At 31.2% G+C, this 14,579-nt stretch overlaps 2 protein-coding genes across 4 annotated transcripts in view; both read right to left on the bottom strand.

Annotated features, from left to right (window-relative positions):
- Positions 1 to 9,556: 9,556 nt before the first annotated feature.
- Positions 9,557 to 14,579, bottom strand: part of LOC101499687 (uncharacterized) — an 8,810-nt gene continuing 3,787 nt past the window's right edge. For 2 of the 3 annotated variants that reach the window (XM_004499741.4, XM_027334817.2), the window contains exons 2-3: positions 9,998 to 10,182; positions 9,557 to 9,901 (exon numbers count right to left, since the gene is read on the bottom strand). In XM_004499741.4, coding sequence (XP_004499798.1) covers positions 9,806 to 9,901; positions 9,998 to 10,177 — 276 coding nt within the window. In that variant the 5' untranslated portion in view covers positions 10,178 to 10,182 and the 3' untranslated portion in view covers positions 9,557 to 9,805. Of the gene's footprint in view, positions 9,902 to 9,997; positions 10,215 to 14,579 lie in introns of all 3 variants that reach the window. The other variant, XM_004499742.4, reaches the window with a different exon arrangement.
- On the bottom strand, positions 11,636 to 12,392 carry LOC140920344 (uncharacterized). Its single transcript, XM_073368600.1, has 2 exons — positions 11,958 to 12,392; positions 11,636 to 11,908 (listed from the first exon to the last, which is right to left on the bottom strand). The coding sequence occupies exons 1-2, from the start codon at positions 12,390 to 12,392 to the stop codon at positions 11,636 to 11,638; spliced, it is 708 nt and encodes a 235-aa protein (XP_073224701.1).

Raw genomic sequence — 14,579 nt, forward strand, 5'->3', positions numbered from 1 at the left:
CTAGCAATGTATCTCACATAAGAAGATTGTTATCCATTTGAGTGTTTGTGAGATCATTCTCTTTTTCTCTCAAGAAGTCTTTTTCAGCTCTCTTTTGATTATGAATAATCGTTGGTTTTGGATCTGAAAAAGTAATATCAAAAAATGTTATCAAAGGTTCTTAAGAGTTATGAGAAAAAGATTGAAAATTGTTTATATAGTTTCTGAAAAACAACTGATAAATCGATTTACCAATGGATTCATTAATGTGATAAAGCAGGCTTAATCGATTTTCCAATCGATTATCGAAAGTCTTGTTTTTCTTGAATCTTGAAACTATATAAACTAATCGATTACCTAATCGATTATTTAAATGCACTTTTTAGAAAACTATATGTAGTTTATGTATGAATCGATTGCATAATCGATGTCAGGTGTTTTGTTCCAACAACGAGATCAAAACAATCGATTACGTAGTCGATTCATTAAGTCACATAATCGATGCATTACTACACATATAATCGATTTGGCCATATACTAAGAGTTCCATGTAACTTCAAATATTGTTTCAATCGATTTGCCAACCGATTTGGTTTAAAACAGGAACTTAGTTTATTTCAAGTAAATCAACGTGCCATTCGATTTGGTAGTATGTTTCTGAGAAATGAATTTACCAGTTGGTTCATCTCAATCGATTTCCAAATCGATTGATACCAAACATGTCATAATTGAATATTTTCACAATGGATTGTCCAATCGATTGTGTTTGTCACAGACCATGTTAATTTTGAAAACTTATTTACACAATCGATTTGCCAATCGATTAGTGTGCTACATGGGTTGGCCCTGTGACTTGTCCAATCGATTTGTCAATCGATATATTCAATTAGCTTCAGTTTTTGTGATTTTAACAATCGATGTGCCAATCGATTAGTATGCTAAACGGCTTCTCTCTAACTTGCACAATTTTTATCACTGATTGTGCTAGTCGATTGCCTAATCGATTGTTTAATCACAGACTGTATGTTTTCATACAACCCTTTTATAGAATCGATTGCTTAATCGATTTGCGCAGTAAATATTTCAACTTTTGTTGATTCCTTGAGTTCCAAGCAATTGTCTCAAGTATGTATGGTTGAGTTGTTGTTCCTGCAATCTTACTCAGTTAAAATGTTAGATTTATCATATGATGTATGAATATTGTATGTTTGTTAATTATGTCAAAATTAGGATTAAGAGGACTAAAGTCCAACAAAATTTTACTCTTATTTGAGTAAACTATGTTCAGATCTTGTTTCACAATAATTATTTAATGTCCTCTTTGATTGTATTTTGTTTGATGAAATTCTTGGGGGAATGTGTGCAGGTGTTCCTAGTTTAATTTTGGAAAAAGATGAGTCTTCAATACGTGAATCATTGATTTAAGTTATTGTTTAGATCAATATTCGAATCTTGAATGGGAGAAAAATATATCTCTTGTTGATTTTTATAATATGGTTTGAAGTTTATGTTTTACTTGATGAACTGACCAAGTTATTTGAAATGCACAAGGATCGAGTGAGTTCGCTACAAAATAGTAATGAATGATCCAGTTATTTCAATTATGTATTACTATTATAGTTTGATATGAGTGTGTAAAATACCATATGACATCTATCTTAGTTCTTTCTCACAAATTATGCACTTAGTATTCAATTTCTGTCTTATTTTTATTGTGATTTAGAATATAGAACGTTAATGCCAAGAAACTTGGCAATAGTACAAGGGGTGATTTTAATTTCACATGACTTGTTTTGTTTGTAGTTGGCAAGTAAAGATATATGGCAACTTATTTTCCTAATGATTTTCTTTTCACACCCGATTTCTCTATTTTGGTGCATTTGAAGATGTTTTTTGTTTGCTTGCTATATGTTATGTAAATGTCTATTTTGTTGGGGTTTATAGTCTTCTATCACAAGTTATAGATTTGATTTAAATTTCCTTTGGGGTTTGTTTTCTAATAAAAATGAAATAATGTGTGTTGTTGGCTTAGTGATGTCAAAGGCACTTATTATTTTCATCTACTATGGACCTCATTTTTATTATTTCTATGTTGCATAAACCAATTTCCCTTTAAATTATCTTTTTGTGATTGTTTTTAACGTGGGATTGCAGTTTAATTTTGAAGATCATATGATCTTGTACAATTCATTAACTCGGTGCTAAAGGTGTAGCTTTATGTCAATATTTGCACTGAAGATACCAAAAGCTTACATTGCTTCTAAATGGTGTTCTGTATTTTCATTGCACTCCCTCCTTATTATTTATGGCTTTGTGGGCATTAAATTGGCCTAATAGTCATAGTGTAAAACTGTCAAGCTTAGGAGGGATACGTTGCATGCATGCAGGTGGCTACCATTACTGCTTTGGTACTTCCATATATGTCGATCACATTTTGAGTGCAAAGTCATTGTACTTGTCATTGAGTCATGTATTGATTTACCTTCTCTACTATTTGCTTTGTATGCCTTCATGAACATGATAATCTTTTCAAAAAATGGAGTGACTCTTTTATGTTGATGAAGCATGTGACACCTTAAACTCCAAATTGAACAAACACAAGGTTAAATTAGTCAAATACAAATAACGAAGGAGATGAATTTCGAAATTATGTTGATACTATAATGTAAGTATGAAGAACACGCAAACAATCATAATAGACTGTATCATAATTACATTACGATATATCAAAATATTTAAGCAAATAGTACCATATTATAAAATTAAAGTCACTCGCGTAAAATAATTATTTCATTATAATATGCATCAAATAATCTAAGAGGAACTATTATTACTTTTGAAACATATCAATCATAACAAAACAAACACAAGGAAATGCAATAACATGCATGAGGTTAGACTACACTTCACAATGTCGTATCATTCTAACTTTGAATTACTTGGTTATGAGACTTGATATTTTGCCACCATCCCGGTGGATGGAAAATTTAAATTGACCTTGTACTCATAGATCCCCTAAACTCAACCCGAGACACATATACGCGACAGTTGAGGTAGACGTGCATTGCATGGTAGCTCCCGATATTTGGAGAGCTACCTTCAGGGTCTAACAATCTTTCCTTAAGGCTCAACATAAAATCGCTACGATCAGGCTCATTCAGTTGTACTTCCCCGAAATCACTAGGCATGTTAGGCCCTACCTATATGATGGTAAAATAATCTCCACTTCACAAATTTTCAATATTTATTTTCTTCCCTCGTTGGCCTATGATATTTCATTAAGACTGTCATCTCAAACACAAATTGGAATCACCATTATTTCATCAACTCTGGGGTTACTTCAATATTTTCATCACAAATTTATAGCATCACTATCATTAATCATACATCATCATCACAAATTTATAGCATCACTATCATCAATCATACCTCATCACATAAACTTATCACAAATTTATAACATCACAATTGTTAATCATACATTATCACATAAAATTATCTAATCAAACATATGCATAAAATTCATTCGACACCCAGTATCACAATAATATCAAATACCACACATTTATAAAAAAAATTAAATCAATCAACATCTTACAAATATTTCTATTCTATATTTTAATCTCACAATTTCTATATTTGCACATTAATTAATTTATCCATCAAAGAGTTATTGTCGTATGTAGCGAGCCTCAGATGAATCGTTGGGAAATACGGTTTTCTCGTTCATCTCACAATATATTATACTCATGAATTCAAACACTCTCTCACCAATTACCTTATTTTGATGATTTCACACAAGAATACGATTACACGAGCAAATAGCATTTATTCTTGGACTCTTTGTACTTCATTCGATCATAAATAATATAACCAATCGGTGAGTAATATAATCATTCTTCACATGTTCGTTTTGGCATTAGTTTCACTCAAAATGGACTTACGGTGAACAAGAACGATGCAAAATAACGAATTCCATAAACGTTGAAGTCGGTACTTTAGAGAGAAATTAGGATGGTTAAAAAGCTAGGAAATTGTGTTTAATTGACTAGCTAAAGGAGTAAAACTACATACTGAAATTTGAACGAAAATGAAGAAACTTTTCTGAAATAGTTATCGATCATTGATGTCAAACGATAGCCCTAATTAATGTTTCCTCTTCTTTAGGTGGCTACTACTACTCTTCCACCATCCATCCTTCCTTATACTTTTTATTATTATTATTATTATTATTATTATTATTATTATTATTATTATTATTATTATTATTATTATTATTATTATTATTATTATTATTATTAGTATTATTATTATTATTATTATTATTATTATTATTTACTTTTAAAAAAAAAACCAACAATTACTAAAGTTATTTTTTTAACACTTATTTTTTAAACATAGTTTAATTACTAATATTTCTGAACTAATACTTAAAAAAATAAAGTAATTAATCTTTTAAAATACATTAATAACCAAAATTCTTATATTCAAAATGATCACTATAATAATAATTATTTTTCAAAATAATTAAATTAAAATATTACCATCATTAGAGAATAGTCGAAACTATAAAATAAATCATACTTTATATTAGTTATTATATCATAATAAATATATATATATATATATATATATATATATATATATATAAATCAAAATGTTATAATACGTACATAAAAATAAGGAAATCAAACACAACATTATTAATATTTCAATATAATTATTTATAAAGTAAATAATTAAAATAAGAGATACTTAGAAATAATTAAAATATAAATATGTGCACACTTAACATTATTCAAACATATAAGAAAATATTACATTAATTACCAACTCACATATACACGTAAAATCGCCTAAAAAACTTATTCTTTAAAATATTTCTACTAAAATACTATTATTTTTAGAAAAATATATAAAATAATAAAATATAATATTTATTATTTATATCACTTATTTAGTCAAATATGTACAAAATAACACATCATAAAAAAACACATATAAAGAAAATTAATTATAAAACTAATCAACATATATCTAAAATAATTTTAACACCAGATTAATTATCTAATATAATACTTAATTAATAAAATAGTTTATTATAAAATTTAGAGTATTACGAAGCATGTGAATTGTGATAATATATAAATTATTTTAAAATTATTACAATTCAATTGAGACATTGTGTGCTTATTCTTGATGAAAATGTTATTTTTGAATAGTCTTATTAAAAAAGACAATTTTTTACATACAAACATTACATATAGAGATGGAGGTAATAAAAAAGGAGTTGATGAGTGGTGTTATTTACGTTGCAATACAAATTGATAGAAAAATATATAAATGAATCTTAATTTAGGGATTTTATTATTTTTTAAATTTATTGAGAATACTCTACTTCTTCTTGGAAACATGTGTATGAGTAGTATGTAATGCTCTAATGTTATTCTTATTTTCTTTGTTTTGATTTGCCATTAGAAATATTTTGTATAAGATGGTACCGTATCATATATAGCATATAGCATATATAATTTGCAATTAAAAATATTTTGTTTAAAACTGCGAAGGAATGTCGAGAAGAGACATGAAAGGACGGTGGAAGAAAATTTAGATTGTTCGGTTTAGAAGTGAAGTGGACATGGAATGAGTGATTAACATGATAAAAATGAGATTTTAATCTACACGTTAATTACAGTTACTTCTAAAATTAATTTGGAAATTTATTTCAAATCAAAATTAGATAATACCTTGTAGAAAGTAAGAATCCATTCATCATCAAGTATCATGGGTTAAAATTAAAATCTGATGAAATTTAAATTTTTTAATTTAATTTATAGCAAATTTGATTATGTCACATAATTGTAATTTGCAAAGAGAGAAGCCACACATTCCATAATTGCCTTTACTTAGAGGTCAAAAATTATTTTAAGAATAAAAATGTTTTACTAATTTATTTTTGGGGAGAAAGTTAATTATTTTATCGTAATATTTATTATATATAGTACAAAAAAATATAAACCTGTAAATAAATAATTAATTAGTAGAAAGAAAATATTATATTTAGATACATTTCATTAGTTTTGACGTGTTTGTCATCCGTTGACTTTAGCACCATTTTACTTTTTTTATGAGCAAATTCATTTTACTTAATAACTTTAATTTTTTGTGAAAAAAAAAATTACTTTAATTCAATTTGTAATATTATATTTAGGCATTCGTTGGATAACAACAACTATGCAACACAGAGTGTTTAACCCATTGGTACTTCAGTTATATTTTAGTTTAAACATTTACATATTTGTAATTAAGTCAAAAAAATATACATGTGTAATTATATTTTTGAATATAGTCCTCCACATTCCCTAAACAAAAAATTTCTCTTTATATATTGTAGCTTCACCATATAATTAATCGTAGAGAATTCAATTTTCAAATTCAACAAGTGATAATTAAGATGAAAAAAAAAATATGATTTTCTTTGTCTCCAAACAAATGATTATATATATGTATCCGTCAAAGCAGCGTGACATGTGGATTACAATACCATTGAAATGAAAATATAATTAAAACAACTTTTTATTTTATTATATTAGGAATAAAAAAACAACAAAATATAAATTAAAAGAGCAATTAAAATAGTATTAATAAACTTTTGTTGTATTTATTATTGATTTATTTTATTTGTTATCCAATGCCATCATATATAAGTCATGGCTCCCATAGGACATCAATATTACAATTGCCCCAGGGTGTAGGACAATGCATGTAATTAATTCCAGATTGATCAAATCACATCCTTATTTCAAGTAATTCAGAATTCACACAATGAATTTGAGGCATACACTCATGTGATTTTTTATGGCCATATGAATATCTTTTGTAACATATGGAATATTAATACGTGGAGAAATACCTTGTTATCTAAGAATATCAAAAAGGTCATATCTGCTCTAAATATTTTGTGCCAACTCAAAATATTGAGTTTGGTTAAACATGTTGGAAGAGCATATGTCATGCGCGTTCCACTCATAAGCCCAAAAACGTTCATTTGATTGTCCCTTTAAATTTGACCAAGAGAGATCAAGTTGAGTTTCTAATGTACTAATCTGATTAAATAAGAAATAATGTTATATATTAAAAAGTAAATAATAATAAAGAATAAATAATTTTTTTTATTATTCTAGATATATTGAGAGAGAGGAGAAACAAATTACACTCAAAGAGTTATACTTATTTCATAACATTGTATCGGATAAATTTTTAAAAAAACATGTCATTGGATTGAAAGTTAATGTCATATAGATCATTGAGTGAGTGTAACTCTTTGGGTGTAATATAATATTTTTATACATACAATACTTACCATTGTCTTGTTGAATGACTGAAGTTGCAGATCTTTCGTAACACATTTAGATGAATGAATCGAAGTATGATTAGAAGGCCATAATCCGTGGATTGTGAACCTTCCATGTGGTATTGTGGGACAATGGTTACTCCTGCAGAACGCAGGTGGCCATTGTTCTGCCATTTTGAAAAACTGATAGGAAGCGAGACATGGAGGTGGAAAGGTAAAACATATGAACAATCTCATAACAAGTACTTTCATGGCTACACTTTGTTTCATTTCTAACAATGAGAGCTGTGTATTAATTAATTGATTGATATTCAAATAATAATATGGTATATATAGATAAAAGTTCAGATATTCAAATACATGGATTCATTCTTTCTTCGTTGATGTAAACCAAAAATTTGGTACTAGTATTAAAAAATTCTAAAAACAATTCACACGTTGCTTCACATCTAGGAGTAAACAAGTCACATAAGCTAACAGAGTATGTATTTAAAATATGCCAGGAATGAGTAAGGAATGAATGGTACTTCTTAGTAGCCTAAATTTTTTTTGAGTCATTATACACAAATACTTTGGAAGCATAGCACGTCTAATACAAGTTAAATTACATTCTTAATTAATAAGGAGTAATCTTAAACTTTCTTTGAAAGTTCAGTTCTTAAATCTTCTATCAGTCTATAATAATTAATTTAAAATTTTTATCATTAACAATTTATTTTGTGTACATATTTTTATAATCATAATTAAAACTTTAATTAATTTTGTTTAATTATCATTGAAACATTAATTAAAAATTATCTCGATATCATATGTAAATTAAACATAATATAAAATTAATTTTATTATATCTCTATCAAATTTTATAGAATATCATGTCCATTAAATAAACCCTAAATACATACTATCGAATAAACATAATAAACATTATATTAATATCGGATAAATAATTTGAGATAAAGAAAAATTATAAATAAAACACACTTCTTATAATATGGAGAGAATACTAAACAACGAGAGAGATTATTTGGTAATGCCACCGGAAAGCAAAACAATAAAATCAGATTCCATTGAGATTTTGTTAGGTCGGTTAACCCATGTATCAGTCACGTCACGTGTCTGGGTATTCTTTCTTCATAGTACTATTTCTGGTCTTTGAAATTATTGTTACAAATTATTAAATTCACTCTTTTTTTTTTGTCGACTTCGTTCTTAGTATATCTACCTTGCATTGTGTTTTGAACTATTGTCTCTATTTCTATGTATAAGCACATTTTACTTTTTTTTTTACTCTTGAAATTAGAAGTTATACCAAAATTTAATATCCCCTTCATAAATAGATAAAATATGAATACTAAATTTTAGTGCAACACTTTTCTATGTAATTATATGAATAAATAATGTGTAAAATCCACAGTTATTTAACTCATTTTTAGTTTTATTAAAAATGTAAGTTAAAATCAATATAATTATTTTATTTTATTATAAGTGAATCTATTTGTAGGTATTTGTAAGTTTTAAATTCTTCTCTATCTTAGACTTCAGTACCAACCCTTCGCCCTAAATTTTTTTTAATAAAAAAATTGTTTTATTCTAATTTTTTCATGTTATAAACACTACCTAAAATAAATCCACATTATTTTGAAGCATTTTTTCCTTCCATTCTTGGAATCAATGTTTCAACCATGGGAAACAAGCACAGTAGGTTTGTGATTTCCATGCTAGCATTTGTGGCCTCAAGTTTTGATGTAATGTCGAGATATTTCCAATGCCAACGTTCTTAGTGAGGGCAAAGAAAGTGTGCTAATTTAAAGTTAAGACTCTTACTCCTTCCATTTGTTTATGAATGGGAAATAAATAAATAATAGATAAAACATAAGAGTATTGCAACAACAATAACACAGAGATCTTGTCAGTTCAATCTTCAGCTGATTTTTAAAACATTACGACAACAATATTAAAAAAGATAGCTAGAGATCATCTCAATTTCCCAATAAAAATAGAGATGTACAAAGACCTAATATATGTCAGGAGTATAGTAATGGGTGGTTGCTCATCCACCCCTATTGTATACTCAGTATGTGTAAAATATACTACTAAATTGGAACTTTCAGTAACATCATTTATCCCATTTTCACTACCGTATTGGTGTTTTACATTACTAGATTCTAATGTAACACCAAGATGTCCTTTCAGTAACACCAAGATTTTTTAGGGGTTGGAAGAGCATCGCAATAGTAATGTGTCTATATACCTTCATACATATGAAATCATTATAGTGAGAGTTATCCATTTCTTTGGAGAAACAAAGAATCTCTAGCGAAAGGACATCTCCTAAATGGAATTTTTACAATCAAAATTTTGTTTAAAGGCAGCTTCTTTCCATTTATTCAAATCCTGATATAAGTATAACAAAATATGTGTAGGTTATTGCCACATACCTCGGCTAAACCTAGTCGTTCAAAAATAATAAATTTAATCTTTTAAAACTGTCTGAAGAGGCAAAGAACTTTCAACTTCTTTTGCAGCATTGGAGTTTGCTTCAGCAACTACCTTAGACAAACTGAACATCTGAAATCAATCCGAAAAACCACACTATATCAGCAAATGAAGCATGTGGTGCAAATAAATTTTAACGAGATATTTTAGGTACAAAGTACAACAAACCTTTTTAATTGTTTTCTGAAAGCAGGTTTTATGTTCATCCATAGAAGCATTTATAAACTCGTCAATGTGATCCTTGATATCCTCCAAGAATCCAGCTTCTTCATGCTTCTTCTTTCGACATGAAGTGGCAACTGCAGCTGATGAAGATGGCTTTTCAGCTTGGCTTTTTTGAGTGTCCATGCTCTCTGAGGTTCCAATAACCGTAACAAGTTATCCCCTTTAGTCTCAATTATCATCAAGCAGTTTAGTTAAACATTACTCTATAAGACATTGCAATCAAACAACAAAGTCTAGTACTTCAATAATATAAATTGTCAAGAATTAGAATAAAATTATATTTATTGAAACTTAAAATATATTGGTAATACATCAGATATATTTATACTAGATTACTAAACAACCAAATTCTATTAGTACTCATATATAACTAAATCCCTACTAGTACTCCTATATAACTGAATCCCTACTAGTTCTCTTATTCAAATGAATCCTTATACTTGAGGGATATTAAACAGAAACATATTTTGACACTCTCCCTCAAGCTGGTGAATAGGTGTTCTCTATTCCCAGATTGAATATAATTCTTTCAAAGTTGCTAATGTTTAGCCCTTTAGTTAGAAGATCTACAAGGTTGTCATGGGAGGAGTTATATAGAGTGCAAATTAGGCCAAAAAGAAATCTCAAGTTGTTGCAATGAAGGCAGCAAAAAGGGCCACAATGAAGGTGGCTAAGAAATAGAAATCGCAATGAAGACGATAATCAAGTTGAATCTGAAATGGCGAATGAACAAGGTACTAGAGATTCTGGCCCATCTGTTCCCCGCCTAATGACCCGGTGATTCTACTCCTGTCCCTCAAACACTCCCTCCTCCTATTGACAAAACGTCCAGGCGGCAATGGTACAACACTCCCCCTCAAGCTAAAGCTTAACTTTAGCTTGCTACAAGAAAGCAATGTTTTGCTCCACGAAATAATAAAAAAGATGGAAACGCAACTCAGGGATGCATTTGAAGTCGGAGAAAATTGCTATAAATATAGCCTAGCCTGATTGATCATCAGTCTGAGATAAATTCATGGCAAGCAATTGAGCAAAGCAAGCTCCGTTCTTCTAAAAGACTGCATTTGGAAGCTTCAAAACAATAATATTGGAGACTCAAAATATTTAAACTTGAATATGTTTCAAGGAGAGAGCGGCATGCTTCAGGGAGATAAAGGTACGACCAGTACATCACATCACGAAAAGACTTGCAGAGGGGGACTGGCGACAAGTGCATGCATTCTCACGCAATAATGTAAGAACAAAAAAAAACAGGAATAGCAGGTGAAGCTCCAACACCACAACTGCTTAACCTCCTTTTAGACTCAATCGCACCATGAACACTCATAATAATATACACATTCTACAGAAAGTTTCCTTTCCAATCACAATTGACTCTGCATTCTCAAAACTGGAGCCATGTTGCTATAAAAACACCATGCAAGAATGAATGATGGGAAACCATCTTATGGCAAAAAGAATGGGTAACAATTATAGACCACCAAACCGGAAAAATCTTGTTCCCAAAAAGTGCAAGACACCAACTGCCAACCCAGATGCAATGAAGAAATGATGGACTGCGATGCAGCAAAGAGATAAAAATTACGAAGAAAGGATGGATTGTAAAGCAAGCTGTTGTTGTGGTTGCAAAGATGACCAAGTGGAGGCAAGGGTAGCGGGCGGTAGTGTTTGCTGGAGCTGTCTGAGTAAACTCACCATTCGGCCAGGTGTTTGTTCTATTGCAAGATCTTTACCAGCACATAAAACCTCAGCAACCACCGAGACAATTTTGGGAAGGTATTGATTGTTTGGGCCTAACAACTCACTGTCAGACCTTTCCTCCATTGAACAAAGTTGATCGTGAACAACTTTTGCCTCAACCAAACCACTTTTATGGCAGACAGTTCAACCATGCTGGAACTACCTGAGCAGAATCAATACTGTCCCGGTGAAATTGGCAAATTTTTCCCAGAGCAGAAACTGCATTGTCATATGCCATTACATTATCTGAATGAAGTGCATTAGGATGTTGGATCACAGCATTTAACCTCGATAGAGCCTCTCCAACAAGAGGTTTGAACACAGAACCCCCAAACTCTGCACAAACACCAAGGCCATACATAGCCACCTGTCTGACCTCAGGAGTCTCATCATTACATGCCTCCAACAGGAATGGAAGATATGTATCATAATACTTTGCGATCCTTCTCTCTTCAGGAGTCTTGTCCCTTCCCCACATAGGTGTCAAATAAGATGACAGTTCTTCAAAGAAAGGCAATAAGGAGGCTTTGAGGGTGACAAATGACTGTATGAAGCCAAAAAATTGAAACATTGAAAAAAGTGGTGCTGCCGGCGGCATTTGCTGCCACCGGCAGCGGTAGTGAAGCATAAAGACAGATCACAAAATCAGAACCTGCTCTAATACCATGTCAAGAATTAGAATAAAATTATATTTATTGAAACTTAAAATATATTGGTAATACATCAGATATATTTATACTAGATTACTAAACAACCAAATCCTATTAGTACTCATATTTAACTAAATCCCTACTAGTACTCCTATATAACTGAATACCTACTAGTACTCTTATTCAACTGAATCCCTATACTTGAGGGATATTAAACAGAAACATATTTTGACATAAATGAACTAATAATCCTAGTCACATAGGACTCCAACTGAATTCTAGATAGAAGAGAATTTTCTAGAATGTCTATCAAGCTTGCTTGGGATGGTATTCTCCCCAGCACTCTTGAGGATTGGCATCATTGGCACAACAAGTCTATTCCTTCGCATTCGTTTATAATTTATTTTCAAAGTTGCTCAAAAGTGTTAAACAAATAGCAAATTAATCAATCGAAGCACATAATGATCCTTTAAGGGTAATAACTAAGAGAAAACTATATCTATAACAAAAACAATCCCGTTTGAACATAGCCTTCAATATTATAACACACACTGTGAGAACATTTTCACGATTATAAGATCAAACAAGACACTTTGAGAATGATATAAAAGCAATTTGAAAGACCTAAAGACAGAACGCAGGACACCCAACCGGCGCAGGAGACTAAGTTGCTGCCAGACCTATGACACAGGGAGCCCAATGGGGTGCAGGGCGCCCGCTATGCGGATTTTGCAGAATTCTTAGTCTAATTATTGTGTTTTTTCATGGGTTTGAAGTTCAAATTATTAGGATGTAATTTTTCATGTTTAGATGTGTATATTCATGAATTAATACAACCCTCTAATTTGAAATCTGTCCATGAATGACTGTGACTCTAAGTGAAGGGTTATTTCCCCACATGAAATGATGTCTCTTGCTCTATAAATAGACAAGCATGCACTCCAGAAAGAAGCATGAAAATCCTTCCAGTTTCATTATTCTCTTCTCTAAATTCTATTGAGATAAGCTCAAAGATTCCAAACATTCTGAAGATGATTTGATGTTCATCCCATTTGTATCTAATAATCATAGATTAAGGGGGCAAATCCAACCTAAAACTTAGTGTATGATACACTCTCTTTGGAATTTCTTTTTACGACAATCAATTTTCTTATTCATTGTTCTTCCAATGTTGTAGCATCCTCCAAGACAAGTTCAAATGCACACATCAACCCAAATTATCTGAGCAACATAACATATTTTTTCTCTTAATATGAATTGTAACAGAAGAGCGCTTGCATATTTAACAGTAATAATTGAGGCTTTTGCATGCTACTTAGTAAGATAGGACCCAGTATGAAGGAAACCTAGGTTATGCCACCACTGCCAGTGCTGTCTGAGGCTGCCACCGCCTGCGCATCTCCCACTAGTCTTCGCGATAGCTTCTGCAGCCATCGATGGTGCTGTCTGAGGCTGCCGCCGCCGACTGCGTTTTTCATTGCTGGTCGCTACAGTGCTCACGGTTTGGGTTTCTTGCTGTGCAATGCTGTCTTCATGGCGGCCTTGCCATTGCCAATCTGTCCTTGGGGGTTCCTTGAGGATTCCACCCCTTCCACGCTGCCAGTTGCTCGTCATGCGTTGTCCCCCTCTCCCTCATCTTCTGCTTTCATGCCACAGAGAAAGACTTTTGTTCAGGCTTTAAGCAACTCTTGCCACATCCCTTCTGAGCAGCTTCCACGTCCGTGACTGAACGGGGAGGATTTATCAATCAAGATTCGGGAAGATGACTATCAAGCTGGGCTTACACATCAAACACATCTCCATGGCCGTCTTTCACTATCGAAAGAAGACACACATATCAAGGTCGCTGATCCGCGCAACAAGATTGCTGCATTGTGGAAACCTTTAGGAAAGTGGAACCTAATCCCTCTTGGGAGAGGATACTATGAATTTGAATTTGAGTCAATCGATGATATGCGAAGTGTTTGAGCCATAGGATAATGTAATCTTAAGCCAGGGATTCTACGTATCTTTGCATGGAGTTCGGACTTCAATCTGACAAAACAGAAATCGAATGTTCAGACTTGGATCTGGATAATTGGTCTTCCTCAAGAATATTGGAGCTCTAGAATTTTCTTCACCATCATGGACTATCG

This window comes from Cicer arietinum, chromosome 5, assembly GCF_000331145.2.
Source record: "Cicer arietinum cultivar CDC Frontier isolate Library 1 chromosome 5, Cicar.CDCFrontier_v2.0, whole genome shotgun sequence".
Classification (NCBI taxonomy): Eukaryota; Viridiplantae; Streptophyta; class Magnoliopsida; order Fabales; family Fabaceae; genus Cicer; species Cicer arietinum.